At 45.4% G+C, this 18530-nt stretch overlaps 1 protein-coding gene across 5 annotated transcripts in view; it reads right to left on the bottom strand.

Moving 5' to 3' along the window:
* The window catches only part of EHBP1L1 (EH domain binding protein 1 like 1), a 181563-nt gene extending 170603 nt beyond the window's left edge, over nucleotides 1-10960 (bottom strand). For all 5 annotated transcript variants that reach the window (XM_068260656.1, XM_068260660.1, XM_068260658.1 and 2 more), the window contains exon 1: nucleotides 10282-10960. In XM_068260656.1, coding sequence (XP_068116757.1) covers nucleotides 10282-10385 — 104 coding nt within the window. In that variant the 5' untranslated portion in view covers nucleotides 10386-10960. The remainder of the gene's footprint in view (nucleotides 1-10281) is intronic.
* Between the last annotated feature and the right edge of the window lie 7570 nt (nucleotides 10961-18530).

The raw sequence follows: 18530 nt of genomic DNA, 5'->3' as shown, positions 1-18530 counted from the left end.
GTACTAAGTAATAAGAATGAATGTCACTTGGGGGTTGAATAAAACTGATAATGATGTCAGCACAGAAAAGATATTTGTGGTTATTTCATTATACATGTTATGTTACATTTGTCTGACTTACAAGTGCCTCTTTGATTTAATTGTAAACAAGATGACTGAAATGATCAAAATCAATGTCAAACTGGCCAAAACACTCAATTTCAGTGGGGGTTGAATAATTTTGAACACAACTGTATGACACTGTACTGTTATCAAATCATTTGTATGATCTTGTTTTGTTGTGAGTTTCCTGTATGTCCTACCTTGCATATTGGCTGTGAGTACTACCCAATCACGTAATTGTTTTTCTTTGCATTTTTAAAATCGACTTTCTCAAAAACTACAAGGACTTTTTGAGCAATTCATTTTTTGTCCTGTCCACACTGTTCCCTTTAACATATGTAACACAGGCTTGCGACAGTAACACGTATGGGGCTTTGCTATTAAGCGCATAAAATCGGCACGAAATTATGCAAAAATATCAAAAGCATGGTTACGAATTACTGTTGCAAACAAAATTACTTTCAATCTTTCCCGAAATTTCGCATCACAATTGTGGATTACTATGCGAAATTACAATTATGCGAAACTCTCATTGATCACTAAGGCTCCCTGCACACTGCATGCGATTCTGATTCCAATGTAATGGTGAGGAAGCAGACATATTACAGGGGGGTGCAGGAAGCCCCATGTAAATATAAATCCTTTTGCTACAATCATCTCAGGTTTACCTTAAAGCAGATCCGAGATGAAAAACTAACTATAACAAGTAACTTGTCTATATATCATATCTAAAGTTTAGATAGTTTGCACAGCAAATCTAGCTGCAAACAGCTTTAATAGAATAGGATTATTTCTTCCTGTGATATAATGACAGCAGCCATGTTGTTTGTAAACATTACACAGAAGCAGGCTTATCTGCATCTTCTGTGAAAAAATCTAATCCTCCCTCCTCCCCTCTGCCTCTGAAATCTCTGGCTAGTAATACCTCCCCCTCCTCCTGCCCAGACTGAGCTCCCATGAGCCCTTGCTACTGTCTGAAAGTGCCTTGGCTCCCTGAAAACCTGTGGGCGTGGCTTGGTTAGTTTATAGGGAATTAGAGTATTAAAACAAAAACGAAAAAGTATTTGGCTTGAGGTATGCCCTATAAACAATAGGAAAGGAACACAATTATGTAATGTGTAAAAGTTCATCTCGGATCCACTTTAACGTCAAATTAGGGTTTGGACAAGACTTACAGTTTTAGAAGGTGCAAGTCCTGGATAAGGGTGGGCTTAGGCAGGGTTCACACTTGTCAATGCAGAAACATGTCTGTTTTTCACAAAAAACTGTAAGCGTAAATGGAGGAGGCGTACACTCCAATTAAACGAAGAGATCGTAGTAATATAAGAATACAAACTTTATTAAATACTGTTACATAAAAAAACCTTTTAAAAAGGTGTGCACCCGCAAGGAAGTCAGCCGACCCTTCACAGATCACTACCCTTACCACTCATACACACATGCATACCGGGACAAAACATTCCTTGAAGGCGATCGCCCAAAAAAATGTATATGTCCGTATATTAATAGGCAATATGTCTCAAGCTCCTTGTTCCATAGCAAAAAAAAAAAAAATAGACTGAACAGAACACAGTTCTTTGAATAGCGTAATGCACACAGCAAGTTTAGTGGTTAAGCCGGGACACACCATGCAGTTTTAGCAGAAGAAAGCATATGCAGCAAAGCAAAGCCAGTTCATAAATTGCAGGTCACTGAGACAACACAGTTAGTGCAAAGCACATCAATGCATGAGTCAGGGTTCCGGTAGCATACTCTACCCGTTCCACGATGTTAGTGGTCGGATAGGATTCCCTGTGTCCTTTTCCGTAGATACTGTGTAGATCACACAAGTGTCAGTGTAGTTGTCATCATTTGTAATCAGGAACGGATCTGGGGGGGGCAAGCGGGTCTCTTGCCCCAGGCGCAGTTTGTTGAAGTCTTAAAAAGGCGGCAAAATTTGGATGAGGAATGGCAGTTTAGGCGCCAAAACCTGAACTTGCCCCAGGCGCAACTTGGGGCAACTTGGTCTAGATCCGTCCCTGTTTGTAATCCACAGAGAGGTCCTTGCTGGCTAATGCGCTGAAGGCATGGGGTATTCGCAGCCGTGAGGCAACGCCATAGTCCATCCGGCCAGGATACAAGAGCGAGACGTGTGCTGCGAAGGCAGTAGGTGCAGAGCGATGCACACTAGGGGTAGCGGAGGGTAGGCGTACTCCACGCGGGTCACACCGTCATGCCATACAGACCTGACATGTTTCGCAGGTTCACTTCCGGCTTTCTCGAGCGGGCGTGTCAACAATCTTGCGTCATCGCACACATACTTCCTATTCATACAGACTTGCGGCCAATTAGCAAAACATCGTCCGCCCATCCCACACGTCACTGGAACGCAAACCAGGGCCAGGGATGCGGAAGGGGGGGGGGGGCGCGACAGTGCAGAGCAGCCACAAAGATATTTTCATAAAACTTGATTTGAATGCTCAACACAATATGGATAAGTGGCCACAATAATCAAGGTGATAGTATACATAAGAGTTAAAGGGTTAAGGGACTATATAGGCGCAAACCACTAATATGGGCTATCCCAGGGTTATCATAAGCTATAACTATAACATAGAAGACCACACGATATATTTCAAGACTGCAACATCACCCTAGGATAAAACTCACAGACACACAGGCCGAGAGGGAAATGCAAAATAGCAACACCCCATCAAACGGCGGCGTGCCGCAAAACGCAGCACGCCAGGGAAAAGACAAATCACTGTGGTAAAAAGGAGGCATAGCTCTGTGAGTCATTAAGACCTGAAGGGACAGTGGCTTTCAGTTCAAAAATCCAGTGTGCCTCTTGTTGGAGAGCCAGTCTGTCAAAATTACCACCCCGGATGTTGGTGTCAAGACCCACTACCCTCAGATTTTTACAGTTACCGCCATGAGCAGTTTTAAAGTGGTGAGCTACCGGTGACAGACCCTCTGGATTCTTACTTTTGACCTTTGTTATATGTTCATTAATTCGTCTCCTAAGTTCTCTCTTGGTCTTCCCCACGTAGAAAGCCCCGTAGGGGCAGACCAAGAGATAAATAACCAGAACCGTGTCACAGTTTACAAAATGAGAAAGACTCCAGGTTTTGCCGTCCGGCAGCTTAACCACCTTGCAGGGGCGTAGCAATAGGGGTTGCAGAGGTAGCGACCGCATCGGGGCCCTTGGGCCAGAGGGGCCCCGAAGGGCCCTTCCTCAACTACAGTATTAGCTCTCTATTGGTCCTGTGCTCATAATAATCACTTCTATAGATGCTTTGAATAGTGGTAATCATTAACAAACTGCTCCCCATCCCCTTCTTGCACCTCTGACACTGTAGTTGCCATTGGCAGATTTTGGTGTGCCGTATCAATTGTTATGTATAGAGTGCTTGGGGGGCCCCATTGTAAAACTTGCATCGGGGCCCACAGCTCCTTAGCTACGCCACTGCCTTGGCTCAACCACCTTCCCAACCTGCATAAATCTACAGACAGTACAGCCACCACACCTGTAGGTACCTGTGACCTTACAGTGTCTGGGGGTGTCGCCTGTACCTGCAAAATGGCTGTTCACCAGAAGGTCTCTCAGGAAGGGTGCTCTCCTGAAGGAGACGTTCAGGGACTCTGGAACAAGGGCACCAAGTTTGGGATAATTCTGTAAAATATACTAATGATGCCTAAGGACGTCCATAATCAAGCCACTCTGGACACTAAATCTCGTACAGAAACGTGTATTATTCTCAGCGCGTGTGGAGTGATGTTGCACTCCTATTAGTGCTTCTCGATCAGCATGTGCTGCGCGTTGGTATGCGCGTCTAAGGTGGGTATCACGGTATCCCCTTTCTATGAATCTGCTACATAAATCCTTGGCCTCCATCTCAAAGGTGGTCATCTCGGAGCACTTCCTGCGCACCCTTAAATACTGCCCGGTAGGGACCCCTCTGACAGTATGCGGGGGGTGGAAACTGTCTGCTCTCAGCAATGAGTTGGTGGCTGTCTCCTTCCTATACAAGGAAGTGGAGACATAGGCCTTTATTCATAAAGCATTCCCGCATGCGGTAATGCTCAAAACAGCTGACTTTACCGACCATCTAGCAAAGTGTCCATTCATAAAAGCTGTTTCTGCATGAAAAGCTACAATTCCTGAGCAGTGCGGGAAATTACCACCTTATGCGGTGATTATCACAACACATGTCACTAATGTCAATTCATAAAGATTAGAGCAGGCAGAATGGGAACGGAGAATACCGGCTGTTTAGATAACGCGATAAGCATGCGGATAACAGGCAAGCTAATAGAGACAGACCTCCCAGACAGCAGCAGTGAGAGCAGAGCAAACAAGGCATCCCAGAATACCAATATAAAGCAGAGGGACACCAAGAGCCCCAATAGTGTAATTCGTCTTGGGGACAACAAAATAAATGAGAAGTTAAAATTATACTTACAAACCAAGGTTACCAATAGGCAACCACTGTATAGGCAGGTGGGGAGAACAATCCTGACCCCACTCAGGAATAAAAATTCGCTCTCTGTAGACAGGAAAATAGGGTAACAACCCTCCACCCAGGGTGGACTCAATGTAGTGTACAAGATACAGAGGCGCCAAAAGAATAATTTATTCGGAAGTCACAGTAGGAGTCACTGAGAGGCGCCGAGCTCGTTGATATAATACAGATGCTGTGACTCCTACTGTATTTTGCCTGAGGAAGCGGGATGTATGGCCCGTGAAGCGCGTTGCATTGTTTTTTGGAGTTCCGAATAAATTGTTGACTGTCTGAATCGCAGTCCTTGCCTGTGTCTGTTTGGAGGGGGTAAGACCACCGCTGCCTCCTCTGTTTAACCAGTTGGTTTTTTAAGTTCATTTAATTACCTTTTATTCTTTTGGCGCCTCTGTATCTTGTACATCCCAAAATACCAAGGCTGTGTTGTTTAACCCCTTGGGTACCTGTTTTCAGATACATTTCACATCAGAAAGCCTGCATGTGTAACATTCTTGAAGTTCTTCTAAGCTGTGGCAATTAAATAGATTGTTTAGAAAGACTAATAGACAGATTCAGAGAAGATTCAGGGCAAGGAGAGGCAGTTTTTAAAAAAAATGCACATCTATAGGGATGCTGGGGCTGCCTCCTTTATAGTAACTGTCTCTGCACAGAGAAAATGTAACAACTCAGCCAGCACCGCTAGTTTAATGCGGGAATTCCCTGACCTTTCATCGCAAGTGTAAACATTTTTATGAATTAGCACACAAAAGTCAAAAATACCGATGCTGTGTTTTCCCTCCAAGATTTTTTTTCCCGCAAATGTTTTGTGAATAGGGCCCATCCACCTGAAACATGAATCGCAAATTCCATAGATTGACATTCAAGCAACGTACAAAATCTGTGAGCAACTTGTGCCCACCTGTCTGTTTTTCAGCACACATTTTTTCCATACACTATGGACATTCGTCTGCATTATAACATGCACATTTTGCCATAGCAGCTTAAGATTGTCAACGAGAAAATGCATGTGGTGTGACATCAAAGACACGCCCACATATATATGCCGGTAACCACGTGGAGCCCGTGTATGTGGACTGAGCACAGTGGATTAGTGGTTAGCACTCTAGCCTTGTAGCGCTGGGTCCCCGGTTCCAATCTCAGCCAGGGCACTATCTGCACTGAGTATGTATGTTCTCCCCGTGTCTGCGTGGGGTTCCTCCGGGCACTCTGGTTTCCCTCCCAAAAACATACATAAGTTAGTTAGCTTCCCCCTAAATGGGCCCTAGACTACAATACATACACTACACTATATAGACATGTGACTAGTAGGGATGGCTCAGCCTTGGAGAACTCCTGGAGAAGCACATGATCAGTTTGATCAGCTGATAGATTTGTAAGGTTCCGATTTGCTGGTCATGATCATGTGTTAAACCAGGAAATCATCACAGCAAATCAAAGGCTTACAAATCTATCAGCTGATCAAACTGATCATGTGCTTCTCCATGAGTTCTCCAAGGCTGGGCCATCTCTAGTGACTAGGATTAGGATTAGACTGTGAGCCCCTCTGAGGCACAGTTAGTGATAAGACAATATACCGGTTTACTCTGTACAGCGCCGCAGAATATGTCAGCGCTATGTACATACTAAATAATAATAATAATAACTGAGCACAGAGCCAGCAGCGCACACCGACAGGTAAAGTATACGGCACGTGGCACAATTTACATTAGTGGGGACAGCACTGGGTGTTCTGTTGCATTCGCTGCTCGTTCCCCATATCGCACGGTCGCACCCTGTTACCACCATGCACCCAATCGACCATGTCAGCCCTACACCTTGCAGCATGTACAATCGATACAAGCAACCAGTCTCAGACCGAAATCGGCTGCATTGTCGATCAAGCATGCTCTTGGTGACACCAATTTTCATCTGATCTGATTATAATAATCGAATCAGATGGTTGATCGCCTGCTAAGTTGTCTCATGCATGGGCCACCTTAAGTTTTTGCTTGGAGGCTAGCGACACGTCTGTTATTATGCAGGGATGCGTGGTGTACAACATAACAGTTTCCACCGAGTGTGATGAGTAGGAGAACAATGCGTTTGGGGGTTGCTCAAGAGTCAGAAATTGCTCATAAATCGGCATTCTGGATCTTGAGGCGATGCAACAAAACTCCTGCACATATGCTAGATTCTCGTCTAAGCCAAGTTGAATCTAGCGCATACATGTCAAACTCCAGCCCGTAGGCCAAATCTGGCCCTCAGAGCCATTCAATTTGGCTACCAAGTGGATTTCCCACTTTGCATTACGTTTGGCCCACTCTAGACCACCAGGGAGCTATACTGATGATGAAGCCCTAAAACACCAGGGAAGCCTCTTGGAAGAGTTAGGAGAAAGCACTTAAAGAAAACCTGAACTGACAATTAAAAGTCAAAATAAGCATACACAAGTCATACTTACCTTCCATGCAGTCTACTCCTCAGTGTCTTTCTCCTTTCCCGCGTCCTGTTTGTTCACTGTGATCAATGGAATTTTCCGTCCTCCATTTTGAAAATGGCAATTACCCATAACAGCTTTCTGGTCAGCACACAGTTAAACTGTAACATCGCCCACTTGAGCCATAGGGAAACATGGACACATCAGTTCTCCTCTCAGCTGTAACTGACAGCAACTGATATTTTACTGACAGCAACTGATATATTTCAAATCTGACAAAATATTGTCAGAACTGGAAGGGATTATTGTCAGAAGAAAATGGTGCGCTTCTGAGAGGAACTGATGGCAAGGCAACTATGCAATGTTCATTTGAGGTTACCTCATGTGTTTATTTTAAATATTTTTACTCAGTACAGGTTCTCTTTAAGACTAGGGAACTGAATAGGGGAGGGTGGGGGGGGGGGGGCACTAGACACCAGAGAACTGTATAGGGGAGGGAGGAGAACCACTAGGCACAGGGAAACTGTATAGGGGTTGGAGGGGGGCCATTAGATTCCAGGTAACTTTATAAGGGAGGAAGGTGGCCAGTAGACATAGAAGTTGGCCCGCAACTTGGTCCCAGTGTACAATTTTGGCCCACTTTGTATTTGAGTTTGATACCCCTGATCTAGCGTGTATGCATAACGTTAGTATGTGCTAGTGACTTTACAACATAAGAAAATGTGTAGCCCATGGCCTACTAGCACAAACAATACATGCCTGAAAACCAGGCCTTAATATGTGCTAGTGAAGAGATGATACAACATACTTAAATATGTACAGTTCAACATTCAGTACAGGCGCCACTCAAATCCATATGCAATAGCAACAAAGTCCCACAAACTCCACAACATGTATTGAGTATTGAACTGTACTATTGTTAAAAAGAACAGGAGGCGCACCAACAGAAAGCTGACTAAGGTGCAAACGGAGACAGCTAGTGCGCATCAGATATTGTAAAAAAGCAGTGCAAGGCCCTAACAGCGCTAACCTGAAAATGCGTTAGACTCGGTTCACACTAGAGGCTAAAAGGGTCGGTTTCCTAGAGCAGACCAAAACAGACATGTTGAGGTTAAGTAGAAGATCCGTTCAGACATGTGCTAACATGTCTGTTCTGTCTGGTGTCTTTTGCAAAGCAGAATGCAAAGTTCTGACCTTGCACAATTTTATTGGATACCAGACGAACGTTGGATATGTTATACGTTATAGCAATATGATGCAGCAGACACAGCAGTTCCGATGTCACCATCCACGTCACAAATGCGTCATAGGGTGAACCCTGCCTTAGTGACATTAACAGGGTCTCCTTGAGTTCAATTCAGGTGAAAGTTTTGTGGAACAACCACACAGATCTATGTATAAAGTAAGGAGCTGTCAGAAGAGAAAGAGTTGCTTCCCCAGCAAAGAGCCACCCCCTAGCTTCATCCACCACCCTCCATTCCCTTCTGTGTAACAAAGGTAGATGATCTGCAGGGTTAGCTCTGCAATTGAAGATAAACACTGGCTGGTGCACCAATGCCATCTCCTCCCTAGCTACCTCATGTGGATGATGACTGCATATCAGGAAGAGTATGGTCAGATAAGAGAACTTAAGTTTCTTCTGGAAAGCAGCATCTGCAACTGGCACTGGAGGACAGCTTTGCACACCCAACAAGCTAGCTAATGAAAACAATAATGCGTAACAGTGCATTGCAAAGGATATGTCGCACACACTATGCATTGAAAAAACATGCCTGGCCTAGGGCTTTAATGCATTGATTGACTGATTAATTGTATGCTGTCATGTACATAGAGAACAATGAGGCCTAGCTATCAGACACCAAGTCTGGGGACTTTGCTCTTGCAATGCTAGAAATCCAAACACTCTCAATCCCTTTAAAAGCCTCTTTTGATAAAACAACATTGCACTATTTTGAAGTTTTAAAGCCAGAGTTAACCCTAAGAGCTAGAGTTGTAGACAGCATGAAAAAGAGCTAGAACACCTTTTGGGTTTTTTTGTGTGCCATTTGGAAGAACCATCAATACGACGTTACCACCTAATCTCTACCTTTTTATGGAGGGGAAGAACTAGAACATACATGTCAAACCCTGGCCCGCGGGCCAAATTTGCCCCTCATAGCCATTAAAATTTGGCCCTCAAGTGGTTTCACCATTTTGCATTGTGTTTGGCCCACTCTAGACCACCAGGGACGCTATATTGGAGGTGAGATCCTAGAACACAAGGGAAGCCATATGGGGGAGGGGGAAAGCACTGAACACTAGGGAACTGTATCGGGGTGGGGGGGAGGGGGCACTAGGCACCAGAGAACTGTATAGGGGAGACTGGATCACTAGACACCAGGGAACAACTACATAGGGGTTGGAGGGGGGCCATTAGACACCTGGGAACTTTATAAGGGAGGAAGGGGTCCAGTAGACATTGACATTGTGGTTTCCCCACGACTAGGTTGCAGTGTACAATCATGGCCCACTTTGTATTTGACACCCCTGAACCAGAACCTTTCTCAAGGTTTGTTTTCCCTCACCTCCTGTACTGGCCGGCCACCAGGGTCCACACAACGCCTCAGGAGGTCACTGGGACAGGAATTAAAGAGTACCTGTCACAGACAGCAGTGACAACCTGATTGTGACCATGGCTCACTCTATCCCAAATACTTATTTTTTAAAGTTTTGGCTGCTGAAGTAAACAAAAAAAATATACAAACATTACACCACAGGGAAAGTGTTACATTTTCCGTAACCTTCAACAGTGAGGTGAACTATGGCCTCTGTGTGACCAAGCAATAACAACGACATACACAAAACACGCATGTGTAGTTTACAATCATTATTGTAATACAAGACGTGACCCTGTACCATTCTATGCAAATCGTGCAGTGCAGGCCTTCCTGATCCTACAGCTCAGTCGCTGCGTTTAGTGACATGTGTGACATTTGACTCAGTGTCCCCATTAGCTGTCACACTCCATGACATAGAGCCTGCCAGTGACAGTTTCCTATAAGGGCACATAGAGGTGGCCACAGAAGCTGTAGGTACACATTACGCAGCATGGGAAACCTGTGTCATATCGCTTTCCAAAATAATATTGCACAAACGCAGAGCTTAGGAAGGCCAGACAGCTAATGGGTGGCTCCAATTTCAGCCCAGAGAGGTGTGCTGTGTATTATAGTGCAGGGTGCTTTCACACAGATAAGGTTACAGTGTCAGGACGCAATTTCATCTCACCATTTCTGGGTGCACTCTAATATCAGCTCCTGGTAAGAGGCCACAAACTGGAAGCGGGATGCTCTCTTCCCAGTGCGCTGCAGTCTCTTCCATACTGAAGTCATGGTTGTCTCTCCTCAGTGGCAATCCAGCATGGTGATGGGCAAACAAACTCTTTCCTTGCTGGTGACTCAGTCGTGCTCTCTGGTCGCCTCTCCCTTCCTGTATGATTTCTCACTGGGTCTCAGTGACTGCACATGTGCATGTCATACTCTTCAAATACTCTTTTCAACTTTAGCTCACCTATCTTGCTGCTCTGACTTCTCTAAATAGCAGAGCTGCTGTTTCTGAGGCAATAGGCATTTTCAAGTGACTTTTTTTTTTCTCAGAGTTTCAGCCACTGAGTTCCCCAGTCACTCTGCCTTCCAGTAAGTATTCTTGCATGTCATTGACAGCTTCTTTCGCTTTAGCTGAGCAGCTATCAGTTTGTCTGTTTCTTTCCTGTTTGCTGGTGACAGCCGCCCAGTCCAGCTCCTGGCTGTCTCTCTTCTGCAGTCTTCAGTCTCCCAGTGGGGAGGTCTCTCTCTGGCTGTGACTGTCTCTCTTCTGCTTTTTTTAGGTGTGTGTCTTGTGTGTCTCTTCTCTTTCCCCTGTGAGTCAGAGGCAGCCTGTTCCCCTCAGCTAGGCAGAAGTAAAACTTCTTCTTACAAGGAGGAGGGAGGGGAGAGGAAAGAGGGTGTGTCTCTGTGTGTATATGTGTATTTATATATACAAAACTGCCTGTGTGCATGTGTATCCCTCCTGTAATGGCAGTGGGTACCAGATAGTAAACTATTGTATGAGTGCAGATTGTGCCTTTAGCACAACAATGCCTTGCATCACAAACAGGGAAAAGTTAGATAAAGTTCCAGAGAAAAGCAAATATTTTTGTTAAATTCCTACCTTTTTGTTGTTGCTGTTTTCTTTTTATTTGTTTTTTGATTTTTATGTACATTAGGCTTGATGCACAAAAGTGCAGTAATATTGCTGCGCACAGACAGCGCATGGCTACATTACCTTTACTACCGGCAGCATGTACCACGAGTTTGGCGGCCATAAATCTATCGGCTTGGCGGACGATCAAACATTGGATTCGATAATTATTATAAAATCAGAAATATTGGGACCAGCAACGAATGCATGGAAACCACCGGTTCTGTCCCCCTGCTGTATAAGGGCCACTAGAAATCGCAATCACAAACGCCAGCGTTTGCGATTTTTCATTAATTTTGTTATGCGATTGCGATTTTTCATTTGCATTGCATTATCCCTCTTAAAATCGCTCCAAAAAGCAATTGCGATTTGCAAATCGAATCACTATAGTGGAAAATACTTTTCATGATTTCTATGATAAAGTAGCAACCGTAGCGATGTAAAAAATCACTAGCGATTTGCAATTTTGCCCCCTGTGTGTGTATTTATACATACATGCAGCGTGTGAGGTGCAAATAGAAGAGGAACAACCGGAAGACACATGGGCGCAAAGTGATGGGAAACACGGGACAGGTAATGTGTAATTGCACATTTATACTCTGGGGGCAGCAGCGGACTCGGCCGATTACCGAGAGATTTCACGCTGAAAATGATCAGGAATCGGCCTGTGGTGTATGGGCTGCCAACAGGTCTTTCTCTAATCAGATTCAATCAGAGAGAATTGTCACTTGGTCTAGTCTGCCTATCATCGCTAGATGTATGGGCACCTTTAATTATTACCCTTTACTACTGTGTAAAGCCTTTACACAGTAGTAAAGGGTAATAACTGTCTGTGCACTGCAATATTATTACACTTTTGTGTATCAAGCCCATGGTATGTATCTTTAAGGATATGTGAGGTAGAATAATAAAAGTTATGCTTTACTCACCTGTGACTGCTTCCAGTCCCTAGAAGTCTACCTGGTCCAGCGATGAAGTTCTGTCCTCCATGCTGCTGCTGTCCCCTCTGTAATGATCGCCAACCTCAACTGGGTGGTGGGCTTCTGTGTTAGCATGCCGCACGCCTCTCATGATTACGCAGATTATATTCAGGGACGTTCTGCAATTGTGCACTTGGAGTGTTTGTGAACTGTGTAGGTGCAGGACCTTCCCAGCCACAGGAGTGCGATCGCTGAAGGCGTCCGCGCATCCAAAGGGGTCCTCAGCGAGCGGTAATCGTGAGCTACACTCGGACTAGCTGCCGAGAGCGTTATGCAGAGCATTGCGCACAGCGGGAGCTTTTACTCACCTCCCGGGGTTCCAGACTTTGATAGCCGTTCTCCTTCCTGTCCGCCGAGGCTCTGAATCACTCTGGTGAGATCGCCATCATTGATCTCAAAGTGTTACAGCGCCACCCAGAGGACGGAGGTAAAATTGCAGCGCTGGAGCCCAGGGAGGTGAGTGAGAGAAGTGGCTGCTGCTGGCATTCTGGCGCCATGATTTTTTTCTGATTTTAGTCTCTGAAACCTTTTAAAAAGACTGTAAAAACCGGAGCCATGCTCCTGTCCTTGAACAAACGCAGGAGTAATTCCATGCAATTGCACAGGTGCAAAGCATCCTGCAGTTCAGCCACGCCTGTACTCAGACGGAAGCATAGCTCAGAACCTCCAGAGTGTTCCAGTGCTGGATCGGTGGTCTCGAGGAGGACGTGTGAAGCCGCTGGAGGATCAAGAGGCTTTCCTCTACTATGGAAAATATCTGACTTGCTTTTGTTACAAAAAAAAAAAAAGTACAGGTTTATTTTAACGCCCCTGATGAGTCACGGAGTGACGAAATGCGTCGGGTGGAGCCTAGTCGGACGGTCAGGAAGTATTGGAATGCTCACGGAGGTATTCTACGTATAGAAGGGAAACTAGCAGCGGTGGCGTGGACTGACCTGCGTGCCTGACCGGGAGGCACGGGGGAGAGCCCGTTCACAAACTGAGCGCTGTTTACGCCAACCTATTCGTGAGTGCAATTTTATAATAAAAGTTCACTTTTTATCTACGGAGCTGTACTATGTGACTTTTGTCATTTCATGAGGTACAATCAAACTGTAATCAGCAAGAGCAACATCGGAGGAGGAATGTCAGAAGCAGGAGCACAGACAATGCAGGATATCACACAAGCGATATATGACCAGTCTAGCAGTGGTCATTGGACGGGGTGAGTGTGATACCTTCTGAATTACAACATTGATGTTATTTTAACCTAAAGTGAAGTGGAGCGCTACCTATCATATCGAGACATTCATTGAGGCCCCGTTCACATCACAAACGCGGATGGCCACGTATGCGGAACGCAACGCATGCGAACGCACGCCATCCGCGTTTGTGTGCATTGCATGGCTGATCCCATCACTGAAAAGTAATTGGGACAGCCACGCGTTTTTACAAAAAATGCGTGCAGCATGCGTTCCCGGACCGCACAGGTCCGGAATGCATGCAGTGTGAACATCAGACATTGCACTCTATGCAATGTCTGATGTCGTGCGTGTCGGCCACCTGCACGCGTTTCCAAAACGCGGCTGGAAACGCGTGCAGTGTGAACGGGGCCTGAGATGTAACTGACACCTGTGTGGAGCACATACATAAATAAGAGACTGTTTTCTTCTTGCACCAGCAATAACTGTGTGGCCTATTGCACCAGTTTTATACGGTAAATTGGCACTCTGAGAGATTGTTTATATTATTCCACTCTTTGATCTTTATAGTTATCATTTGTGTGGCTTTGACTGCACTGTTTCCATATTGCAAATTGGAAACAGATTACAGAGTGATAGCGTTTTGTATAGTAGACATCCAACTGTAGCGCTTATCTTTAGAAATCTTCATTATTTTAACTACTTTAGTACCAAAGGCTCTGTCCCCTTTAAGGACCAAAGGCTTTTTTTTTTCATTTCTATATTCCTGATCACTGATTGGCTCACAGTGATGAGGCGGTCAAGAGCCAATGCAAACAGCTCCTGACTGAGGTACGGAACTCTGCTGTCTTTAGACCGGGGGGTTTTGTGCCGGTGGGAACGCACTATCATGTCACGTGCATGACAGGCACGGGTGCCGCCTTCTCAGGCTTAGGCAGCCACAAGCGTGGCGGGCCCAAAGTGTTAATCAACGAAGTTTTATGTGGTGCACTAAAACCGTTTTTGCTTCGTTCACTTTAACTTTTTATAACAGGGCTATGCCAGGGGCATAACTAGACGTAATAGGGCCCCCCTGCAAAAATGATAGCATGGGGCCCCCTTTGTCCCCGAACCCCACATGATCGGGAACCGGCGAATGGCAGCAGAGAGTGGTCTGCTGTGAAGCAGCGTCTGGAAATAGGAAACAATTATACAGTCTCCTGCACATGGTTTTTGTGAGTGAATGCTGAATGGGGAGGTTTCTTTGCTAATTGGCTGCACTTGTCGTTAGTGAGAGGGGGGTGGAGGGGCCTCCAAAGCCTCTTGGCCCCCCTGCGATGGCAGGGGTCGCAGAGGTGATTGCTACGCCCATGATAATCACTAATACACTTGTATGAAGAACTGTCAGTATTGGCATTTTAAGGTGAGCCGCTCTCTGCATTGAGGGGCTAAGATCTGTTTTATACTTTTAAACACACAGAGCATTACCTTCTTATCTATTTTACAGTCTTTCACCACCTATGATGAAGGGTGGAGGCGCCCAAGAATAAACATCTCTCAGAGTTTACATTATAGACAAATAAATACATGAGATATCTCACCTCTCCAGATGAACCAACCCAGAAAAATAAGCGTTTAGATCTTGTAAGGTTTATTCATGCACAATTTTAAAAATATGGATTTTGTCCGGTCTCTGCCCACTTCCTCAGGTCAATAAAGTGCCTATAATCAAAAAACATACTGTATACTGTACATCTATGTACTGGCACTGAAACTCAATATTCACAATTCAATATTCTATCTGCAATCAATAGTTTTTATTTTAAACATTGTTAGTATTTTAATTACTTAAAGAGAACCTGTACTGAGTAAAATTATTTAAAATAAACACGAGGTAACTTCAAATGAACATTACATAGTTACCTTGCCATCAGTTCCTCTCAGAAGCTCACCATGGACTTCCGGTTCCGGCGCCCGCATGATCGGAGGCTAGGGGTGAGAGCTCCGTGCAGAAACCGGCTTCGCTAACAACCCGCAGCCAGATAAAAGATAGGAGTTGATCCTCCGAGTAACCCCAAGTCACCAGCACACAGACGCGGCAGATGGACAAATACCTCACCCGGTCCTCTCGGAAAAAAGCCGAGAAAAACGCCCGGCAGGAACCGCATGCAGGCAAGATGGCGGCGGGAAGATCCCACACCTCCCAGAGCCCTGAGCCTCACTCACCCGCGGGAACGTGGGACACTGAGAGCATAGAGGAGGATCACACCAGAGGGTCGCTCCACAGTGAAGACTACCGGGCAATCGCCCAGGAAGTGGCCAAGTTTATTACGCCTGACCTCCAATCCATAGTGGAGGGAGCTGTGAGGAAGTCCTTGGGACATGTAACGCGTCAATTGCAAGACCACGCGGGGAGGCTCGGAGAAGCGGAGAAACGCATAAGAGAATTGGAGAAAGATGTAGAGGAGGCAAGTAAACAGCTAGAGGACTCCCAGAGACACGAGCAAATGTTCTACGATCGTATTGAGGACATGGAGAACCGATCTAGACGGAACAACCTGCGAGTGGTAGGCCTCCCTGAACAGTATAAACTACAGGACATTGACGAGTTCTGTGAAAAGACCCTGCCAGAACTTTTAAATATGGATGGAACCTGTAGGGCAGAACGAGCCCACAGAGTGGGCCCCCAGAGAGCAGAAGGAGATAAGAGACCACCTAGGCTGGTAATGGTCCGCTATTTGGACTATAAAGATAAGGCAAAACTACTCTCAGCTTTTAAAGCACGCAGGGAACCACTTCTATTAGAGGGTAAGAAAATCATGATCTTTAACGATTACTCGGCAGATGTTACCAAGCGCCGTCAAGCCTTCAACGAAATATGCTCGGAATTGGTGAAGAGGAAGATTCGATTTGCCCTGATGTACCCTGCAACTTTGAAAATAACGGCGAAAGATGGGGAGACCTACATCTTCAAAAAACCTTCTGAAGCCAAAAAATTCCTTTCGCATCCTACGGCCTTTAACAGCCCGGCTAAAGAACGTGCTGACCACTCGACGGAAGGTCCGGACATGAGTACCTGAGAAGAAGTGTTCCAGGAGGTCGTAAGTTACTGTGTGATCCTGTGTTGGGGACTGTTTAATGTTATGCGCTTTTGAGAAGTTATATGGCTGCTCATACACACGAAGCAATTGTATATTGGAAACCCGCGAAGCCGGGGAAGCAGGAGAAAAGACACTCACCGAGGGAGAGAATGGCGGAAGCGACATGCGGGGAAGAAGTGAGGTCTGAAGAAAGAAAGGATGATAATGGGGAACTGAACTTACGGGGAAAGTTATTCAGCTGCTCATTGAGCAAAGATACGGGGGGTAAGGGAAGGGGGGAGGGGTATATAACTGGTCACTCCATGCTTAAGGCTCTTATAGGGGATTGTTGTCTAATCTATAGTCGTTTAGTGGATAAGAGGAGCTCTGACTGGCAAATTGGTTGTCTTAGTACCAGGTGCTACACATTCTCTCAGATATATAGATGACGTTCAAAATTATATCATGGAATGTGAAGGGCCTGCGGTCTCCACATAAGAGATCGCAGGTTCTGCGCCACCTAAAGAAATTACGTGCGGACGTAGCAATATTGCAGGAAACGCATCTAAAAGTAGGGGAAGCGAAACTCATGCGGAAAAGTTGGGTGGCAGAAGTATTCGAATCTCCAGCACAGAACCGCAAGGCGGGAGTCTTAACTCTAATCAGTAAAAAGGCCCGGGCAGAGTCAGAGCTCCTCTGGTCGGATGGGGAGGGAAGATGCTTAGCGGTAAATCTCATACTACCAGGGGATAAACTCACAATTTTTAATATTTATGGACCAAATGCTGGTACGAGTCAGTTTCTACATAACTTACAATGGCAGGTAACAAAGGTGGTGGCTAATAACCTTGTAATAGGAGGGGACTGGAATACGGTAATGCACACAGATGAGGATAAAAAGGGAGGAAACTATACCAGGCCGCAATTAGGGGGCAAAGAAACAGTCCTGGCTAAATTCCAAGCAGCTATGCAGCTTACGGACTCATGGAGATATATGCACCCATATGACCGGGAGTACTCCTTTCACTCGGCAGCGCATGGAACCTTTTCCCGCCTAGATTATATCTTCATAAATGACCGTTTAACGAATAGAATCCATACGGCGGAGATAGAAGATATAGTAATCTCCGATCACGCTCCGGTATCTCTGGAAATACAGGAAAAAATTCAGAAGGGTTCGGATATAATCTGGAGATTCCCCTCCTTTCTGTATGGGGATGAGGGGTTCCATGCGCTGCTGAGGGGCTGGTGGTTCGAATATAGGGAGGACAATAGGGGACACGAGGCAACCCCCCTTCTCTTTTGGGACACGGCCAAAGCGGTCCTGAGAGGTCGCATCATGGCATATGTGAGCGCAAAAAAAAGAGAAACAGCAAAGCAATATAAGGAGGCACTTCTGAGGGTTAGAGAGGCTTTCAGAAATTACAAGCTGTCCCCCACTGTACAGAAAAAATCTGATTGGCTTTCAGCTAAAGCCAATTCAGACAAGTGGTTTAGGGATAAAGAAACAATATCCAGATCATACACAGAGCTGAAATTTCATAAATATGGCAGTAAAGCGGGACGTATTCTAGCCTTTATGGCACGAGGCCACTTTACACCTACAAAAATACACACAATACGGGACGAGGGGGGAAGCCTGTTACACAATCCGAAGCAGATAAACGAACGATTCCGACGATTCTACGAGGCATTATATGCAGATACAGGGGAAGTAGATGTAGAGGGGATTCAAAATATACTACGAAAGGTTCACCTGCCTCAGCTTACCCAAGAGGAGGTAGAAGGCCTCAATGCAGATATAACAGAAGGAGAGATTAAAGCAACAATTAAAAATTTAACTAACCACAAAGCCCCAGGCCCAGACGGCCTCCCAGGAGAGTTCTATAAAATTATGAAAGAAGAGATAGTCCCTACACTTAGACGGGTATATGACACCACATTGAAAGGTAGAGGCCTTTTGGGCACAGGGAATGAAGCCCATATTAAATTACTCCACAAGGCGGGCAAAGACCCACAAAACCCAGGGTCCTACCGCCCAGTCTCCTTAATAAACCAGGATATTAAATTGCTCTCTA

The sequence above is a fragment of the Hyperolius riggenbachi genome, chromosome 11 (genome assembly GCF_040937935.1).
Source record: "Hyperolius riggenbachi isolate aHypRig1 chromosome 11, aHypRig1.pri, whole genome shotgun sequence".
Classification (NCBI taxonomy): domain Eukaryota; kingdom Metazoa; phylum Chordata; class Amphibia; order Anura; family Hyperoliidae; genus Hyperolius; species Hyperolius riggenbachi.
Note: the sequence above shows the minus strand (reverse complement) of the source record. Positions and strands in the feature narration are given on the sequence as shown.